We start from the raw sequence: 21916 nt of genomic DNA on the forward strand, positions 1-21916 counted from the left end.
TCAGCTAATTGCTTTTCTCCCTCCCTTTTGGTTTACTCTGTTTCATTTGTTGTTGTCACTATGGAGAATATAGGCATTCTTAGACAAAAAGTAACGAAATCCCCCAACTTCAAGAGTTTATATTGGTAAACGGCACAATGAACATGCTCTCAGTCATAGATGCATTGCCATAGAAAAAGACCATGTTATGGATGAGATACACGTTTATCTGAGTTTATTGTTAGTCCATCGCCCATAAGAAAATTTAGTAGTAAGTATAAAACAGCATATTGCTACTGCTGGAAGGCCACTGAACATACGACGTTACAAGGATAATCAACTAGAATTAGGGGAAATAAATGCGTGTTTGGAATTAGGGGAAATAAATGCGTGTTTGGTATAATCGAAAAAAGGGGAAATAAATAACAGAAAAATATTGCAAATAACTTTTTCCATCCAAAAATCTCCAACGCATTCAGTAGCAGTTCAAAGAGTTGTTGAGATTTGAGAATGTAAAAGAAAACAAGAAGTTCTATTAGTAAAGAGTCCGGATTCAGTGAGGGTAACGCACAAGTCAACTTGTGTGGGTGTAGCTAATCCCATTAGATTAATTTTGAGATTAAGATTAGATAACGAGACTTTTAACAGTTTAACACCGTTTTCTATTACATAGCTGTCAAAATCTTTTATTTTGGTAACAAGATCTAAACCAATCGACACAAATCTAAAATCCAAAACAGAGCCCACAGAAAAACCAGATTTTGGATTTAATCTCCCTGGTTGATACATAACCAGCATAAAAACCCCCTCATTACCTACTAACCCATAAAAACCCCCTATTTTTTTAAAATACCCAAACAGACCAAAATACCCCTGTAAAAACCGGGCTGACGTCATCAATCTTTACTTATAATTTCGGCTTAAGGACAAACCGGGCTGACGTCATCCTATGTAAATTTGTATTTACATATGACAATATAAAATTACACAGTCTTCTTAACCTATTTAAAGTTAAATTTTCATATAAATTTTTTTTTCATAAGAAAATTTATATTTATATTTACATATAAAAATTCATATTTACATAACCTGTGTCACCTGTCAATTGTCAGAAAAAATGTCTATGAAATTTCATATTTGCATATGTAAATTTGTATGCACATATGTAACTTCATATTTTCATATTTCCAAACCATCTTGATCATCCATTTCAATTGCCTCCTCATGTACATCTTCAATCTCCTCTTTTATAGGAATAGAGCTCACATTTATTGACCCATCGACCACAGATATGGACATACCATTGCTGACATTATCTTTATGTTCTTCCTTCAAACTTTTGGGTTTTGATGAAGTTTGAGGAGATGATGAGCTCTTTGAAGCAACATTGTTCTTTGGTGGCCGTGTTCGTGTTGAGCCGACAAGTGCATTTCTTTGTGTTGGCCATGGGTGATTATGTTCGAGGTATAGGTGATTACCAACATGTTTGGATCGATTCGACTTCGTTCTACTTGTTTCTGGCCGAGCAACCTTTTCGAGTCTGCCGCATCTATAATATCCCCCGGATCATAGTTAAGTGATATTACAGCTTAAATTAATGAATGCCCGAATACTTTGTAATAGATGATCGAAAAGTAGTTACGTCTTAATTCATGAACTTAAGAGAATAGTAATAGGCGGGTGAATGAGATGAGAATGCATGTTTGGTGTTTTGGTCACAAGAAAAAAAAGCAAGTATATTTGTTCATTGGATACTTTACAAATTAATTAATGTGACATTCATAGGATATACATACCTAGGATAAGGAGAACCTTTGATTGGTTTCGACCATACTTTCTCCATGCCCGTGAGGTCGGATGGAACAACTTCTCCACTTGGCACCCATCATTAGCAGCAAATTTGCCGGTCTTTGGAATACATACCACCTTCTTTGCCCGGCTTTTTCTCAGAAAATAATTACAAAATAAGTTTCTTCGCATGCTATTTCCCACAAACCACAGGGAAAAACGAGAAAAATTGTTCATTGAGCATTTGAGCGGGCACAAGAAGAATAGAACAAGCAAAACATCGCGAAGATTTTTTTTTTCCTTTCATAATACCGCTTCACAAAGGTTCAAGACGATACTAGCAAGATTTTACTTAGAGAATTGAAGCACTTCGCAATCGGTGTATGTTTCTAAAACTACACAACAAATAAGTGAAATGAATCAGTATCCTTCTATTTACTCTTAGTACTCGATCATTATTATTCGATTTTCCATGGATAATAATTCTAAGGAAGAAAAGGAAAACCAAATAAAGATGAAAGTAAGGCAGCATCCAATATCAAAGAATGGTCCTCACTTACGTAAATCAATATCAAAAAGCTTCTTGAGACCAGGCCTCTGAACTTTCACAACCACTATTTCTCCATTGTGTAAAATTGCACGATGTACCTAAGGGCCACAGTTTCAAACCACACAAGAAGAAGACCACAACCTCATATGCATTCACAACAAATAGATACAAAATCATTAATAGCAGGTTACTCTTAGAACTTTAGATCAGTGAGATGCTTAAGTTTTCATTATCTGCTACTTATAATAGCATGGAAGTAAGGGTGGAATTCGAGCTAAACAAGCCGAGCTTTACCATGCTCAAGCTCGGCTCGCTAATTACACGAGCTTTAAATTGAGCTCGAGCTCGGCTCATATAGTTAACGAGTGAGCTCGAGCCGAGCTTAAACGAGCCAAGCCCAAGCCGAGCTCCGAGCCCGCGGTTATTTTACACTATAAATATGCTATTTGAGCTAAACGAGCCGAGCTTCATCAAGCTCATTTGTTACACGAGCTTTAATTTGAGCTCGAGCTCGGCTCATATAGTAGACGAGCAAGCTCGAACCGAGACTAAACGAGCCAAGCCCAAGCCGAGCTCCGAGCCCTCGGCTCAAATTCCACCCTTACATGGAAGTAAACTAAACAACAAGAACTGTTCTTCTCCATTATTTTAGACACATTTTTTGCAGATTTTTTGTGGAATAATAATTTCTCTTATTTGAACACGACATCTCAAGTAGCTTTGTTCTATTTCTGGATTATTCAATTTTTTCGCAATGCCATACTGAAATTATGATGGACTGTAAAATTTAGTTGTAGATTGTATGCTTTTTAGCTACTACAATGTTTGACAAGCATATGTGCACCTGAAACCTTTTATTGAAGTATAACGCAACAACAGCACATTTTGGGCATTCTAAATTCTTTCTTTTCTGTTACTGGCGTTTGCATAATTGAAAGGGGAGGCGGCTTGCAAATATGATATGCTATCCTCTATAGAAAAAGAAAATTGTGTACAAGATCTTGTTTGTGAAGCATATAAATGCATCCTTTACTTGAAAAATGGAGCAAATACCTGGCCAAGACTAGCTGCTGTTGTTGGTTGATCTTCAAACTTCTTAAACAGGACATCAACTGGTGTTCCCAATTCATTCTCTATAAAAGCTCGGGCTTTCTGTGGCGAAAAAGCAGGGACTCTATCCTGCAATATCAGATGAAAACCACTTCAAATTACTTGAACAAAATCACGATAAGACATACCAGTAATTTAACTACAAATGATTGTGGTTCATACAATTGTATTCCACATGAGCATTTCCACAAATACACTACCAGCAATAAGTAGATTCAACTTCTCCCCCAGCCCCCCACTCAATTTTGTATCTATAAAATGGTTATCTATAAACCCATTTTTTGTCACAATGAAATCGGTGTTCTTTTTTAGTGTAAGGATGAAGAATCTTTGTTGTTTTTCTGCTTTATCAGAGAGGTGTTCTTCAATGTAAGGATCTCTAGTTAATTTAAGGGTTTGATTTAATGAAAAGGGTAGAATGGGAAATAGAAAATTTCGGGGGATAAGAATTAGACCGCAAATTGCTCATAATCTGAAAAACAGGGAGGTTAATTAGCAAGGTGTAAATAATAGGGAGGTTATATAGGTATGTTCCTAAGGGAGGAGTTTATATATAACCGGATTGGATTGAGGGGGCTGGCGCCCATTTCTTGGCGGAAAAACTCATCTTCTTCCCTCCTATTTTTTTACCTCTATTCTCCAATTTTTCATTCAATCTTTAGTTTTTTGAGGAACTAAATCTAACCAAATCCTAAAGACAAAGAGAACGTGGTAATTCACCCTGCCGAAAACTCAATTTCCTAACAAAAATATAAAATATAAAAGCAACCACTTCTGTTGAACCATCTAGTTGTTCCTTGATTGCAGAATCCACTGTTGGTATGACCACCACCATCATCTCGACCCAGAACACTCACATCAACAGCTCTGTCCCTCCCATCGATTCCGTTCCAATTTGAAATTCCACATCTTCATCTGGACTGAGACTTTTGAATACCTTGGATTTGATTAATGAATAATGGACAAACACATCTTCGCCGCCACTGGAAGGAGTGATGAACCCGTAACCCCCGAGGTTGTTGAACCACTTCACAATTCCAAATACCTCCCCGGGCACCCTTGGTCTATCCAACCATAGACCTTAAACTCAACACATCCCTTCCCTCGCTACAGAAAGCATGGGGAGTGTTTGAACATGAGTTTGTGTGTAGAAACATTGCCACTATTCAAGGGTTCTTCAATGAGTCGGCGTTGGATGTGTGGTTGGTGCCACGAGGGAGTAGTCTCGTGATGTTTTGATGCTGGTATTTGTGCCATTTTCCCTTGTTTGAAACATTCTCTGTTCCCCATGTTTTCTCCTTGTCGGTCGAATGGCAATGGTCACCACTGAACCGCCCAAGTGCCCGGTAGACACATGGAGCACGGTCACGTGAACATAACAATGGCATCGCGATTCTCCGGATGTAATTATCCAATCACGGTAGAGAATTACGTTCAAGGAAGCATTACTAGCAAAAATACGAAAAGTCAAGATAAGTTCCACACATCGGTGATTTATCACACCGATCCGCTGCTTCTCTCTGACAGGATTATTGATAAGCTCTTTCAAGGTTCATAGCATCCAACAATAGATAATTAATACATGTTGTGCTAGTTATTTATGGGTTGACTCTCTTCTAGTTAGGGGACAATTCACAGTTGCAACACCTTAGTATCAGACGTGAGAGTTTACTGATATTTGGCCAGCATTTAATAACTTATACGGGCAAGGAGATATGATCAGTTTTGTACGATTGTTCGGTTACACCTACGTGTACATGCCTGCTAGCTAACTTGTTACACAAGTGCACCTTCTCATCACATGAGAGACAAAGAGCAGCCTCATCAGCAACACGGAAAAGAGAAGCGACAGCACTCTCACAAACGTCACAAAGTGTACGGCTGTACGCATAATTTTCTCTTCTCACCACAATCTCTTTAAACAATATAAACACTAATAAAGGAAATTTGCTCTTTCAGCAGTAGCACTCTCACAAACACTAACAACATGTACTAAATTATTGAATCGCTACGTAGAAGAAAAAGTCTAAGAAAATCTAATACGACATTGAAACAAATTATCTAAGAGTGTGGGATGACTTCTTCAGATTGTGGTGGGCAATTCATTGTTCATAATGATTGCTCCAACATGAAAGGAAGAACTGATGTTAGCATATTTAAGTTTGTAAAGAAGAACATCACGTAAAACATGATACATAGATTGCAAAAAAAAAGAGCACTTACCGGTTTGGGTCATTCAAATCTAGAAAAAAAAATCCATGACCTTGATGCGAAATTTCGTTATGCTTAAAAGTTGTTCCCTGTGAAATACAAGCAGTCTACGGTAACCATTTCACCAAAAGTAGTTTAAGAATTAAAGGTTCAAAGCATACCAGTCCATAATGGGGATTTTGAGAAAGAATAGTAGTTCTTTGGTGATATGCATCACTATTCGCAACGTAATACTGGTTATCAACAGACCTTCCAAGTTGTCCAAGCATTAGAGACCCCTGTTCATTCGAACATTACTAATTATATTTTGTGAAAACATATTGCAAATATTTGATAATGAAAGAAACAAAAAATAAAAACCTGATTGAATTGGTGGAGTTGATTGCTAGGTGCAACAACTGAGAATGGGCATTGCAAGTCATTGTCACCCAAAGTTGTAAAACTATGCCCATCCATAGTTGAATATGTTTGCTTGTCTCTCAGGTGGGAACTCTGAGAAGTTCATCAAAGTAGCAAAGTTAAACGCAACACAACTATTGTTAACATCATATAATGTCAGCCTAATAATATTACCTCACTCAAAGAACCAAACTCAAAATTTGTTAATTTGGATGGACGATATTGATGGCTGCCACAACAAACAAATAATATTGATTAGAAAGAACTAATAGTGTAACCAATTAAAGATATGATAGATCAATACCTCCTCCCTGGTTCATCAAGTTTCTGACATTTAATTGGTTGCTCCAAAGTCTCCAGTTGATCATCAATTCTTATAGGAGAGTCTTGCAGACCTTGTCCTACACAAACTACACACCCAAAAATTTCATAATATGTATTATCTTACAACATGAACCAAGTAATAGGACTGCAAGTATTTATTCAGTAAAAAATATAGTTACTTACCACCAATCTCTTGCTTTATTGGTCCATTATGAGGTAGAGCCCTTGTACTGCTACTTGTTGCAACCAAGGTTTTTTATATATATTAGCCAGTATAAAATGTTTAATGGTTCCATCAACGTGAAAAAAGTAGTGACTAGCAAATACCTGGAAAACACCTTAGATCTTTTTGATATCTTCAAGTTAGGACTTGGCCTTTTTGATGTCTTTGAGTTAGGACTTCTCTTCTTCTTGGGAGGCTTGTCCATACATGATGTGATTCGTTTTTTTCTACCTTTATGCTTAGCAACAAGTGGATCGAGCAAAGGCTTTTGGTTGTGCGAACGAATCTCTGTATATTCTTGGATTTTAGTAGCTTTTACTTCTTCGATAGAATCCTTATTTGATCCAATTGACATTTGTTTATATGCAGCTTCCACTTCTTTTCTTGCGTTCTGCAAAATCTAAATTGCTACCAAATACATTTCTTTTGATGTTGAACCTTTTGCTGCAATATTAATTGCCTCTTGACAAAGTTTGCTATACCTAACAGTGACAGTTTCATGACAATCAGCTTGCATCTCTTCACCATGAGCATCAATTACGGACCCTAACTTAGCGTCTCTTGTCCACCTTTTAATAATGTAATGTGTTGGAAGTTTACGAACATCTTCAACTAAGAAAATCTTCAACATGTGCCTACACAAATAGCCTGCAAACTCAAACAACTGACAACTACACTTTACAGTTATGTTAGAAGAATCAAATGTGACTGTACGAACTGACCGTTCATAGTCTTCTCTCCATACATTGTAAACAACCTTTGAGCCATTCTCTTCAATTTTTTTGTGACGATAGGAAATGTTGGAGTTATCCCTCACATGAGGAGAGAAACAGAGCTGGAGAGAAACGGAGCAAATTCGGCGTCGGATTCGTCGAGTCGCCAGCGCTCGTAAGAGCGCACCAGCTCGAGTTCCAAGACGAGGCGCGACCAGCCTTCGGCTTCCAGTGTTTTAAGCGACCAGCTCGGAAGAAAGCGGCCAGCCCAGTGTCTAATTTCGTGGGCTTCTGCATATAAAGAATCAGAAAATTTGGTTTGTGGAGATAAAACCAAAATCAAGGTTTTGGAAAACCAAACTAACCAAGTCAGAAGGATTGGAATCCAGACTAAAAACAAAGAGAGAGAAACCCAATCTTAAAAGCTATCAAGATTGAGAGATAACCTTTACAGAGATACAACCCTGTAAAGAGATAAGAGTGATCTAGTAAGGTGAGAGACTGAAAGGAGAGATTGTAATCTTCCTTCCCACTTTATAAAGAACTGCTCTTGTGGAAGTAGGCATCATTGGCCGAACCACGGTAAATTTTTGTTTTGTGGTTTGCTTTTACTGCTTTACATTATTATCTGTTGTTAATAGTTGTTTAGCGAGTTGGGCATGTTAGTATAGGTTGTAGTTGATATTTAGAATTTGTCTGGAGTTGAATAGTATTCAAATACAAGTTATCTGTGTAGTGGGGGAATCGATTGGTATTGGTTTAATCCCCAACAGGAAATACTTTGAACAAATTGATCTTGAAACATTTTAAAGACTGACCTTGTGTAAAACTCAGCTGCGTCCTTTTCAATACCAACTGAAAACTTTAAAATTGGTTTCGTATAGTTTGTTATGTAGTCTTCATCATTTTCTTTCTCCCTTCTGTCTACCACAACTAGTTCATATTGTTTCACAAACTTATATAAAGACATTGTTCCTTCAACATAGTCTTTGAAATATGCATTTATGCTTTCACTTCTTTGCGTTGTGTACATAGATCCACAAAAAATATCACGCGCATAAACTGATGCCCACTTTTCTCGTTTTCCATACAAATTATCTAGCCATTTGTTCTCCCTCAATTCGTAACTCTCAAGCAGTAACTTCCAGTTAGATTCAAACTCTTCCACAGTCTCATTTCCATACAAAGAATTATTAAAATCACGAGTAAAAGTAGAATTTCCCTTAACCGAAGGAGGCAAATACTTAGGAGCATTTCGTGTTATGTTCCACAAGCAGTACCTATGGCGAGTACCCGGCAGAACATATTCTATAGCTTCTCCAATAGCTGACTCTTGATCTGTGAGAATTACTTTTGGTTGCTTACCACCCATTGCCCTCATCCATGTTTTCATTACCCAGATAAAAGACTCTTCTATTTCTGAATAAAAAAGTGCGCCACCAAATAATACAGTCTGAAAATGATGATTGATACCGACAATGGGGACAAATGGCATACTGTATTTATTTGTCCCATACGTAGGATCAAAGCAAACCACGTCACCAAAATGGTGGTAGTCAATCCTAGATCTAGCATCAGCCCAGAAAAAGTTAGTCATACGACCTTCTAAATCAGCCTGCATTGTATAGAAAAAGGAGGGATTCTCTGATTGTTGACGCTCAAAGTAGTCAAGTATAGTAGCGGCATCTCCATTTTCAAGCTCTTTTTGACGTTTTGAGCTTTAAAAATTCAACGCATCTCTCCTATTGAAACCGACATTACGACTCCCACCAGCTTCCTGAGACATGAACTTCATCAAGAGTTTTGCTTTGACACCAGCGGCACTCATATTCTGAACTACTTGTTGCTGCCCACCAGTCATTTTCTTATGAGATCGAAGATTGTGTTTTTTGCTTGGAGTCACTAGATTGTGATTGTGCTCTTGAACTACTTGTGTGACAACCCATTTCTTATGTCTTTTCCTTATTGACATCATCGCTTTGCATCCTGTTCTTGTATCCGCGCGAACCTTCATTCTTTCTCCCAAATCTCCTTGAGTATTACGTAATCCTTTAAGAGAGCAGCAAAAAGTTCGTCCAATTAACTCATTCGAACGAGACCTAGATTTACATGTTGATGATCTCTGGATGCTAAATCCCTCCTTTTTCGCATATTGATTGTAAAAATCATATGCTTCTTCTTCAGACTCGAACTCCATAGTAACGTAAGGACAATACTCATTCACCATCTCGTCGTCTTTGGCATACCTACTCGTGATGTCTACTACATCTACATCTTCTTCTTTCATCCCTTCATCTAGAATGTCCATCTCATCAATTTCTATATAATTCGTGGGTTTTTCTTTTTTTTAAAAAAAAATCAACAAATGGTTCGGTTAGATTTCTTCGTCCATATAAAAGAAAAATTGGAGAATAGAGGTAAAAAAATAGGAGGGAAGAAGATGAGTTTTTTGCGGGCTCTGTTTTGGATTTTGGATTTGTGTCGATTGGTTTAGATCTTGTCACCAAAATAAAAGATTTTGACAGCTATGTAATAGAAAACGGTGTTAAACTATTAAAAGTCTCGTTATCTAATCTTAATCTCAAAGTTAATCTAATGGGATTAGCTGCGCCCACACAAGTTGACTTGTGCGGTTACCCTCACTGAATCCGGACTCATTAAGATTCAGTGAGGGTAACCGCACACTTCATTGACTACATGACTCACTCCATTCAACAATAGTCTCACACTTCCCTTTCCGACCACACTCATTCTACTATTATTTCCCAATTTAACTGAATGTTGAAAGCTCTCATCTAGATTGGCAAACATACCTCGATCGCCACACATATGATTAGAGCATCCTGGATCGAGGAACCATGCATCATTCCGTTTTATCTCATGCAACTCAATAGATGACATTAGTAGCATATCATCTTTTTCATTCAGCTCTACGTAATTTGCTTCCTTGTTCAAGCTCGGACATTCATATTGGAAATGCCCAAGCTTGTGGCATTTGAAGCATTCCACTGTGGCTTTGTTGAACATTTGAGTTCCTCTCCCACGACCTCTTCCTCTACAGCTGCTCCTTCCTCGACCTCTACCTCCAATTCTTTCATCATAGACTCTTAGTGCATGATCATCTTCTCCAGTCTTTCGGAATTTCTGTTCATAAACAAGTAATGAACTCTGTAGCTCATCCACTGTAAGAAGATTGATGTCTTTTGACTCCTCAATCGAACAGACAATGTAATTGAACTTCTCAGTGAGTGTGCGCAGGATCTTCTCAACGATCTTTACGTCAGTCATGTTCTCTCCAAAATTCCTCATGTCATTTGCTACCAACATCACCCGAGCAAAACAATCTGTGACAGATTCTCCAAGTTTCATTTCCAACACTTCAAAATTCCTGCGGAGGATTTGAAGTTGAGCACGCTGCACCCTAGCATTTCCTTGTGTTGTGAATATATAAGTGCGGAAACAACATTACCCACAACAAACGGATCAATCCTACACAAAGATCGATCCTTCACACTAGACAAGACTTCAACACCCTCCAAGCAATATCCCAACACTTCTCAATATCAAATAACAAGCATATAAAGTAAAACAATTAATGTAAAAGAAGAACAAACCACAAGACGAGATATATCGTGGTTCGGCAATTTGCCTACGTCCACACTGCGAGTTCCAAGCTTTACTAGATGTCCGGAGTAACAGATTACAAGTCTCTCAATTCACTCACAAAGAATGAACACTCAACTCACAAAGAATTGCTCTCTTATAATCTCTCTCTTTCTTGGTTTTGGAAAAGTTAGGTTTTCCACAAAACCTGATTTTGTTTTTATACCAAAAACCAAAACCGCTGTTCTTGTGAATAAGCCCACAAACAAAAGGCCTTTGGCTGCTTTCTCGAAGCCCTGGCCTGAAGGCGTGGCGCCGGCTTCGTCGCGCGCAATTCATCGGACCATGAGCGCGAAGTCGCGCTCTGGCACTTGGAAGGCTGGCGAGCGATGCAAAAAAACGAAAAAACTTCGTTTTTCTCTACATTCTCCACCTCGGTGAGGTTTTAACACATAAAACCAAGCCGAACACATCCAAAGAAGATCACATCCAAGTAAGAACACCTCCAGCAAGGAAGACTTCGCGATCAATCGCCTGGCGGCTATGCCCACACAGGGCTCTTTCAAACATGTAGGATTTGGAGCAAGCCCAAAACGGTGTTGGAACTTAACTCCGGTGACAACTTTTGTCGATATCGGCAGGGGTTGTCATGGGTGTCTACTTTCTCAAGTGCTACATCACCATCCTCAACGACATCCCAGGTATAAAGTGATATCGGACATCAATATGCTTGGTCCGACCATGATGAACTTGGTTCTTCGCCAAATGAATAGCACTCGACTATCACAATACCGAACACCGTTACGCTTTCAATACCCAAATCATCTAGAAGACCTCGAAGCCATAGTGCCTCTTTCACATCCTCTGCCATTTGCCATATACTCTGCCTCGATAGTAGATAGAGCAATCAGAGCCTGTAGCATAGACCTCCAACTAACCGTGCACCATGCATCATAAACACATAACCAAGTGGTCGATCGTCGTCTATCTAGATCACCGCGCATAATCGGAATCCACAAACCCACCGACATAACAAGTGCCTCCACCATAAGCTAATCCCACATCCAAAGTACCGCTTCAAGTACCTTAGTACCCATTTCATCGCTGCCCCAATGCCGCTTCCCAGGATTTGCCATATACCAACACAACACTAATCACTGTGGAAATGTCCGGGCGTGTGCACACCATAGCATACATCAAACTACCCACGGCTTGCATAAGGAACATTAGCCATATGCTTTTGTTCCTCCAATCAAACTAGGAGAGAACTTAGGTGAAAGCCTAAAATGCCCAAATAAAGGGAGTAGAAACCGACTTTGCATTCTCCATACCAAATCGAGAAATTACTTTCTCGAATGTATTCCTTCGGAGATACAACTATCCTCCGCTTCTTCCTATCTCTGTCAATCTCCATGCCCAGTATCTTCTTGGCTCCACCTAAGTCTTTCATCTCAAACTCAGAGCTAAGTTGAGATTTCAACTTGTCTATCTCCACCATGCTTTTGGAAGCAATAAGCATGTCATCCACATAAAGCAGGAGATAGATGAAGTCATTACCACGCGCCTTCTAAAGTAGACACAACAATCCATACTTACGCTTGGTGTACTCATGTTGCATCATGAATGTGTCAAAGCGCTTGTACCATTTCCTGGGCGATTGCTTTAACCCGTATAGTGACCGATTCAATTTGCATACATAATCTTCTTTCTCAGCAACGACAAACCCTTCAGGTTGTCTCATATAGATCTCTTCTTCCAAGTCCCCATGCAAGAAAGCAGTTTTCACATCAAGTTGCTCTAACTCCAAGTTGAAGTGAGCAACTAGACTCAATAACACACGAATGGACGTATGTTTGACCACCGGGGAAAATACCTCATTGTAGTCGAGTCCTTCCTTCTGTGAAAAACCCTTTGCTACCACTCTTGCCTTGTACCCGATCTTGATCGGACTCGGGGAAGGACCTCTTTCTTTCTTCAACACCCATTTATTTGCCGATAGTCCTTTTGCCCTTTTGGCAATAAAACTAGGTCCCATGTGTGATTTTTATCAAGAGATTCCATCTCTGCTTGCATAGCTACCAACCAATCTCTGTAATGAGCATCTCTAACGACTTCCTTTGAAGCTATCCGCTCATCATTTTCGATATTCAATCATATGCCACTAAATCCACCTCACCATAGTGTTTCACCGGCTTCCGTGCCCATACTTGTGCACTTCTTTAACTTGTCTCGTGGCCTAGGGTCACCCACTACAAGTTCGCGGATGCTCTTGCTCTTCTTCCTCGTTGTTGTGTGGTTCCATGATTTGGTACCTCATCATGATCTAACCGGTCATCTGGCTGCATCGGACAACTCAAGCTCGGTAGCTTGAACTTCTATAGACTCACCATTCTCGCCTACTTCGAACCTCGGCCATCGAAGATAACACGGAAGTCTCATCAAAGGTAACATCTCTCACGACCGGAACTTGTAGTCTTCTAGACACCACAATCTATATCCCTTTACCCCATTTGGCGAAGCCTAAGAATATGGCCTTCTTAGCTCTAGGATCTAGCTTGATGTCCCTTACATGGTAGTAAGTCGTCGATCCAAACACTTTCATAAAATACTATAATCACCGGGTTACTCCGGACCACACCTCATAAGGTGTCCTGCAATCTATAGCCGGGTAATCGGTGACCTATTGTATGCAGTAACACGCCATGGACACGCATCGCCTAATACTCTTTGCCTAGGGACCGGCATTAGACAATAAACATCTTGCTCTTTCAAGCAAAGTTCTATTCATCCTCTCTGCCATTCCATTCTGCTGTGGCGTGCCCTTTGATCCGGCCCATGCGGCAATTCCCGATACGCCTGCGGAACTCTTGGAAAGGTCCATAGGTATATTCAAGACCATTGTCGGGGCGTAATGTCTTTACCTTCCTATCTGTGCGATTCTCAACCCTTGCCTTCCACTTCTTAAATGTCTCAAACACTTAATCTTTCGATTTCATCATATACACCCACACATAGCGAGTATGATCATCAATGAATGAGACATAATAGCGGTTACCTCCCTTGGAAGCCACCCTGGAGGGTCCCCAAACATCCGTATGCATATAGTCAAGGATGCCTGTTGTCGTGGTGCTTTGCTTGACTTGAACTTGACTCTGACCGCTTCCCATAGACCTTGATGCTCACAAAACCCCATACTTGGCTTCTTCAAGTTCTTCAAGAATCCTCGCTTGCACAACTCGGACAAACCCTTTTCACTCATATGCCCTAAACGCGATATGCCATATCTTAGTGCACTCCGGAATCATTACTACATGCACCCACGCTACATCGCCTATCACCGCATTTACTGCATCCAGTATACAAGGTTCCATATTTTTGACCCTTCATAACAACTAAAGAGCCATTAACAATATTTAGGACTCCACCTTCGCCCACAAACTTGTGGCCTTTGGAATCCAAGGTACCAAGAGAAATAAGACTTTTTAGCTCGGAACATGCCTCACATCGGTTAAAGTCCTCACTACACCATCATACATCTTGACTCGTTATAGTTCCAATTCCTACCGCCTTACAAGCAACGTCATTACCCATTAAAAGCGGAACCACCATCAATGCTCTCATAAAGAAGTAAACCACTTGCCTATTCGGGCACATATGATAGGAACATCCGAATCAAGAATCCACCTTTCGGTCATATAGTCTTGTGTGGACACCGCGATCGAACTCATCCTCTTGAGCACGAAGCATAATTTGCCTCAATTTTTGCTTTACCTTTCTTCTTCGACCATCTCTCTTGTTCTCTTTCTTGGTGAGGACAATTACTTCATGTAATGTCCATTTTCATTGCAATTGCAATTGTAGCATTGTACATGTTTTAAAGGCTTCTTTGACTTGGACCTAGAATTCTCATTACTTGAATAATTACGTTCATACTGAATTTCCTCTTGCCACTAGCCCCGACTGCATCAATGCTATTCTCTACACGTCTTCTTCATCAACTCATAAGAAAGAAGTGCACTCAACTTCGTCCAAGATCGACGACTTCTCTCGTTCATGAATGTAGTCATTAGATGCTCATAGCTTTCTCGCAAGGAGAATATTAAACATGCCGCTTGATCCTCATCATCCATCTTCATACCAACATTCAAATAATCCGCTAGACATCGACGGAACTCACTAACGTGCTCTTGCATCGTTGAACCATCGACCATCATGTACCGATAAAGACGCTTCTTAAGGTACATCTTGTTCGTCATGCTCTTGGTCATATACATAAACTTTAGTTTGAGCCAAATACCGGCAGCGGTATTTTCTCCCATCACACTATACATGACCTCATTAGCAAGACATAACCGGATTGATGAACAGGCCTAAGATCGAACTCTTCCCAATCATCATTACTCATACTACGCCTTAGATTTAATCCCCTTTAAAGCCTTTAGGCAAACCTTGTTGGATGAGGATGTCCTTTTACTGGACTTGCCAAATCCCAAAGTTATTTTTCCCATTAAACTTCTCTACTTCAAACCTTGTGTTTGACATCTTGGGAGCCATCTTTCAAGTTACACACAATAACCCAAAAAATTTTCACCTCGAATTTAATCGAACACCTTGTCTACACAAATTTCGAAAGCACTAAACTCAAAATCCTAGTCGTATACCTACGCTCGATACCAATTGTTGTGAATATATAAGTCGCGGAAACAACGTTACCCACAACAAACGGATCAATCCTACACAAAGATCGATCCTTCACACTAGACAAGACTTCAACACCCTCCAAGCAATATCCCAACACTTCTCAATATCAAATAACAAGCATATAAAGTAAAACAATTAATGTAAAAAGAACAAACCACAAGACGAGATATATCGTGGTTCGCAATTTGCCTACGCCCACAACTGCGAGTTCCAAGCTTTACTAGATGTCCGAGTAACAGACATAAGTCTCTCAATTCACTCACAAAGAATGAACACTCAACTCACAAAGAATTGCTCTCTTATAATCTCTCTCTTTCTTGGTTTTGGAAAAGTTAGGTTTTCCACAAAAACTGATTTTGTTTTTATACCAAAAAACCAAAACCGCGGTTACTGTAGCGAAGCCCACAAACAAAAGGCTCGGCCGCGGAAGGCTCTTCGAAAGGCTGGTGAGCACGGGCGCGCCGCATCTTCGAAAGTCGCGCAATTCATCGGACCATGAGCGAAGTCGCGCCCTGGCACTGGAAGGCGCTCTCGAACGTGAAAAACAGAGAAAAACTCGTTTTTTCTCTACACCTTGGTACTTGATCTTCATGGAGTCCCATAGCTACTTGGCCGTCTCCTTCGCAATTGTTTTCAGGATGAACTTTTCAATAGATTGGAATAAGTAATTCTTGGCTTTTTGATCCTTCAACTTCGTCTCTTCCAAGGTTTTTCTTTGCCCTGCAGTTAAAGCTTCTCCAGATACAGGTTGTACATACCCTGTCTCAACAATACTCCAATATTCCTTTGAACGTAGGAGATTCTCCATAAGCATATTCCAATGCTCATAATCCCCATCAAACTTAGGGATGTAGGGTTGTGCAAAGCAACTCGACTCTGCTGCCATCTTCACACTCTCACTTTGTGTTTTGAAATCACTCAAAAAAATTGTTGCTTCTTTATCTCATACCCAATGGCTCTGATACCATTTTGTTGAGAATGTAAAAAAAAACAAAAAGTTCTATTAGTAAATTACTACTTTTCTGAATAACTCTGGCTTTTAAATTGCCATACAATGCAACAAACCCTATCAAATGCAGCCCACAATAATAGCCTTGTGGTAACAAACTTTGAATGAATCAACTACTAACGTTAATCCTAGATACTAGGACATTATTAACTAAATAACAGAAAGTCTTAACAACTTGGAATCAGCAGCTACTCCTTCAAGAGTAAGAGAGCAAAGACAACAAGACTACGAATTTTTTTCGACTAACATCCTCTATCAGTACTTCTGATCTTAGTTCACATCTTTGTCATTCAACTCGTCCAAATCTTAATCACTGGCATGATAACCTAATTCAAATTGAAAAGACACAAAACAAAGCCAACGATCAACATGAGACAAAACAAAAGGAGAGAAACAAAAGAAGGTCGGGGAAACTCACCTGGACGTTTATAGCTAAGACGACTTTTCCAAGCTCTTGTAAAGCAAGCTCTTCCCTGATTACAATGAAAACAAATTTTTTTTTGGGAATTGCATCGAGTATGATTTGCTAAGCCCAAGATCACTTAAAATGTAATAAAAACCAGAAAACCTTTAAAATAAAAACGTTCAAGCTGACCTTACTTGTATCTCTAGAAACTCCATAACAGTTGTAATACATCTGACCCACCAAAATCTGCATACTGCTGTCTCCATCCTTCGCCTCCTTGAGTGTGTCTTGGAAGTTGGAACCACCGCCTTGCATAGTCAGAGACCACATCCGACAAAGAGACTCTGCTCTGCTCATCCGTATATTCCATATTCAAATTTGACGGCTTAGAATTAGCAGAAGTACTGCAGAGCTGAAACGATTCTGAAGTGAAAATTCGTTTTTCCTGTACAAGGTTTTGGTGTTTTAGATTGTTTAGCTCATGTCTTGTAAGTTGAAACCCCAGTAAATCTTTGAAGAATAGCTGCACGTGAACATGCATATGAACAAACAATATTTTCTTAGTTTATCAAGTATAGAAATACCAACCACTAAATATTTTCCATGTGTGATATAAGCTCTGAGGCTTGATTATTGTTGTCCCAGTCAAAAGCTTCGACAATGGAAACTATTAACCAACATCAGTTACTAAATACTTGTAAACAACTTTATCTTCATCAAAATCTTCCAAAGGAACTAACAAAATATAGGTCTCTTGTTTATACCTAATCAAGTGATGTTAGATGCCCAAAGAAATTCTCCCTGAGATTTTGAGTAGTTATGAATTAACAGCAGTCTTTCTGCATTACAAAATCCTCACAATATTGACTTGATGCTGGCGATCGAAGACAAAATGTTACAAGAGAAGGTCCAACAAAAAAAAACTAGTATACATTTTCTGTTCAGGAAAACACAAAAAATATTACCTTGACACAGGCTGTATAGTGAATAAAAATCTAAAGCAGCAGGGAAGCTGAAGCTGAACTTGATGCAAGATGGATGTAAAACTTGAACAAGCAACAGTGGACGTTTGGATCAAATGGAGCAGCCATATAACAGTTCACACCCTTGCACAAAATATGACAAAACCAACACGATGGAAGGCGGGAGATGAATAATTGATACCATTTCATGTTTAAATTCCAACTAACGTTACCAATAATTGTTACAAGAACACGAGCCGCCTTTGAAACAATGAAACCGGTTGTTGTCTTGTACAATGATTTCTCGACCTGTAATTTTTTAAATAAGTGTAATCGCTGTGTGACAATCACCACAGACACGAAGGTTCTTTACGACTCGTATCAGGGTTCCTGGTGCAGTACTGATAAGTCCGAATGAAATAGCTAACTTCTCACTATGACAGCCAAGGGAATGCTCCTCTCTTCCTCTTCTATATCAAATAGTACAAAATCCGTCTTAGGCTTGTAGCCCAAAGGCCTTAATTCCGTACTTAATTCATCAAGCTTCATATAGATTTTCGCAGATAATGGATGTGACTGGTCCCCTACACGGAACTCGTGAACAACCCCATCCATTTCAATCCAACTACATCCTGGTGTCTTTTGAAGCCCTCTTTCGTTCATGATTAACCTCAAGTTTTCTGCGTCATCCCATCTACCAGTAACAGAGAAGATATTGGATAAAAGGACATAATTTCCTGAGTTCCATGGTTCTAACTCAATGAGTTGTTTTAATACGTGTTCAGCCAACTGAGTGTCCTTGTGTAACCTACACCCTCCCAACAGTGCACCCCAGACAACTGCATTAGCCTTGAACGGCATGTCTAAGATTAACTGATGAGCCTCAACTAATAAGCCGCCACGGCTTAGAAGGTCTACCATGCACCCATAATGTTCAATCCTAGGGATCAAGGAATAGATGCATTGAATACTATCAAAAAACCTACGACCCTCATCAACTAGACCGGCATGAGTGCAACCACAAAGAATACCAATAATAGTGTTTCCATCAGGTCGAATCCCCATCTTCTCCGTTTGAGCAAAAAGCCCAAATGCAGATTTAACATGCCCATTCATTGCCAGTCCAGAGATCACGGCATTCCATAGAACAAGGTCTCTTTCCATCATTCCTTGAAAGGTTCTCCATGCCCTTGTAATGCTCCCGCATTTGGCATACATGTCAATCAATGCAGTACCTAAGATTGGATTCACTGATAATTCATTTTTATCAATCAAACAACTAAACTTCTCCCCTAATTCCAGCGCTCCTAACCTTGCACAAGCTGAAAGAACTCCGACGAAGGTGAAACAATCAGGTTTAACTTTATCCCTTTGCATATGGGAAAACAGTTCAAGAGCCTCTTTAGGGAGTCCATTAGAAGCGTAGTCATTTATCATTGCACCCCAACAGACCACATCCTTGTCGACCATCTCATCAAATACACCACGGGCTCTGTCCATGCTTCCACACTTGCAATACATATCCAGCAAAGAAGTAGCAACAAAGACATTCGTTCCCATTCCCATCTCCCTTATATAACTGTGTATCCATTCCCCAGTTTGCAAATCCCCTAACTGAGAAGACGTACAAGGGTAAAACTATCTGGCATCAACTCCATCTCCAACATCTTTTTAAACGAGTCAACTGCCTCACTAAATCTTCCAGCCTTAATATATCCACTAATGATAGCAGTCCAAGAAACAACATTTCTAGTTGGCATCTCATTAAACAGTCTATGAGCTTCATTTAAACATCCACATCTAGCATAGATACAAAGTAAACTAGTTTTAGCAAAAACATCAGCTTTCAAAACATGAGTATGAATCTTCAGCCCAAGTTGAAAATCAGAAAGCCTAGCACACGCCTTTAACACAAAAGGAAAAGTCATATTGTTCGGGGCCAACCCATCTCTTCTCATTAGAGTGTAAAACTCAATTGTCTCAGTGTGACAGTTATTAGAAACAAAACCTTGTGGTTGGGATTTCCAAATTGAAATGTTGACCTTAATATCATGTTCACTAGATAATTGTCCACCAAACCGGAAAACATGCTTGAGTTGTAGGAAAGTATTACATCCTTGAAAAAGTAGCTTCTTAACCTCTAACGCTTTATAGAACAAAGGAGAAGATTTTTTTTTCCTCAAACATTTTCATATTATTTAAACTAAACGGGGCGTGGAAATACCCAAACAGTCGAAAAAGAGATCTTTACAGATGATATCTGCCAGCTTATGTGACGAGCTAAAGAAATGCCATACTGTGCCAGTGTGTCAGCTGTTGCATTTCCTTCTCTGTATATGTGGATGATGGATATGTTTTCGAACAAAGAGAAAAGTTGGCGAGTATCCTCAATGATCCCAGCTGCCTCCCATGGACTATCCCTGTCTTCTCCCTTAATGCATTTGATCAAAGCCTGGGAGTCACTTTGGATATGTATGTGGGTGATGCCATAGGAGATTTCTAGGTATAGACCTAGTCTCATGGCCAAAGCTTCTGCTAGGAAAGATGTTCCGAAAGGGACGTAATCCACTGATGCAGCAATAAAACCCCCGTCATAGTTCTTTAATACACATCCCATACCTGCAGGGCCTGGATTTCCGTGACTTGCACCATCAGTGTTTAGAGTTACGTATGGGGCTGAATGAGACTTCCAGCAGAGATGAAGGAGTTGTTTCGGTCTCTTGGGTTTAAGGAGTAGTGACTGGGCATCCTTTGTGCTTCTCCAGAAAACAAGACTAGCTTTGATTGTGCCTTGAGGAGTGATCCTTTTTTGTTCAAAAATCATTTCATTTATGCTCTTCCAGATGTTCCAACATATGATTGCAAAGAGTTCTATAGCAAAGGGTATATCTCTGTGTTGATTTCTCAATAATTGTTGAGTCTTTGATATCCATCTCTGCGGTGTCATTGAAGGGTGCGTTAACAATTTGGGGATTGGGTTTGAGTCTCCATATTGTCCGAAAGTGAAAGGGCATTCTTTGAATAGGTGTTGTGAGGTATCTGGGTAACTTTTACAGAAGACACAGTCTGGGTTAAAGTTTAAACCTATATTGAATAGGTTAGAGGATGAGTTTAAAGCATCAAGCACAAGTTTCCACATGAATACCTTTACTTGTGGGGGCACCGGGTTTCCGGATGATTCTCCAATCAAAGAGAGTGGGGTTTTTGGTGACGGTTATAGCTTGATACCTCGATTTCACCGTGTATTTTCCATTAATTGTTCGTGTCCAAATTCTTCACGTCGGGTTTCTCAAGATCACGAAAGTGGAATGGAGATAATTTGTTTCGCAATATCTTCCCCCGCCAGTGGTAGATGATGTTGGAGCGCCATTTCCTTGTGTTGCTATCAATGAGGTCCGAGACGAAAAATCGGTTTGACAGTAGGATTGGAGTATATTGGAGCCTTGATACCTTTTTTACTTGGGATCCATCTTTCTGTGAACAGGTTGATATTTGAACCATTTCCTATTTCCCATCCCAATCCTTTAGTGAAGACTGTACGAGCCTTTAGGATGTCTCTCCAGACTCTAGAGTCAAGTGGTTTGGGACACACAGTCAAGAAATCTTGATTTCGCAAGTATTTTGCCTTGACAATATCGATCCATAAAGACACGTCAACTTCTGAATGACTTCCCAACCTTTCTTGGCGAGGAGAGCTAGATTTGTATCTTTGAAGATTTCGACTCCCGTGCCACCATATAACTTTGGCTTTTCAATCGCTTTCCCGCTTAACCGAAAGTGAACTTTCTTAGTGTTTACTTCATGTCCCCGGAAAAATGCACCGATGTACATCAATAGGATGAGTAATCACTTCGGTAGTTTAAAACCCCATCCGATGATTTGGGATTCATGGACCAAACCGCGTTAATAAGTGTCCTACTACCGAGAGAGAGGGTAGA

The 21916-nt window shown here is 39.7% G+C and overlaps 2 protein-coding genes and 2 pseudogenes across 3 annotated transcripts; all 4 read right to left on the bottom strand.

Annotated features, from left to right (window-relative positions):
• Window positions 1–2319: 2319 nt before the first annotated feature.
• LOC147521973 (protein ACTIVITY OF BC1 COMPLEX KINASE 7, chloroplastic pseudogene) lies at window positions 2320–4014 on the bottom strand (annotated as a pseudogene). The gene is made up of 3 exons (XR_015199273.1): window positions 3590–4014; window positions 3371–3496; window positions 2320–2415 (listed from the first exon to the last, which is right to left on the bottom strand). The product of XR_015199273.1 is annotated as a protein ACTIVITY OF BC1 COMPLEX KINASE 7, chloroplastic pseudogene (transcript).
• A 266-nt stretch (window positions 4015–4280) lies between these two features.
• LOC147521974 (protein FAR1-RELATED SEQUENCE 5-like) lies at window positions 4281–9605 on the bottom strand (annotated as a pseudogene).
• Window positions 9606–9961: 356 nt separating this feature from the next.
• Window positions 9962–10666, bottom strand: LOC147521975 (uncharacterized). Its single transcript, XM_086566871.1, has one exon. The coding sequence runs from the start codon at window positions 10664–10666 to the stop codon at window positions 9962–9964; it is 705 nt and encodes a 234-aa protein (XP_086422997.1).
• Window positions 10667–17794: 7128 nt separating this feature from the next.
• Window positions 17795–20634, bottom strand: LOC147521976 (putative pentatricopeptide repeat-containing protein At3g08820). Its single transcript, XM_086589806.1, is given in 3 exon segments — window positions 17795–18437; window positions 18440–19594; window positions 19597–20634. Coding segments are annotated over 3 exon segments (1725 nt in total). The 5' UTR covers window positions 19937–20634; the 3' UTR covers window positions 17795–18207.
• Window positions 20635–21916: the final 1282 nt, after the last annotated feature.

This window comes from Coptis chinensis, chromosome 1 (assembly GCF_015680905.1).
Source record: "Coptis chinensis isolate HL-2020 chromosome 1, ASM1568090v1, whole genome shotgun sequence".
Classification (NCBI taxonomy): Eukaryota; Viridiplantae; Streptophyta; class Magnoliopsida; order Ranunculales; family Ranunculaceae; genus Coptis; species Coptis chinensis.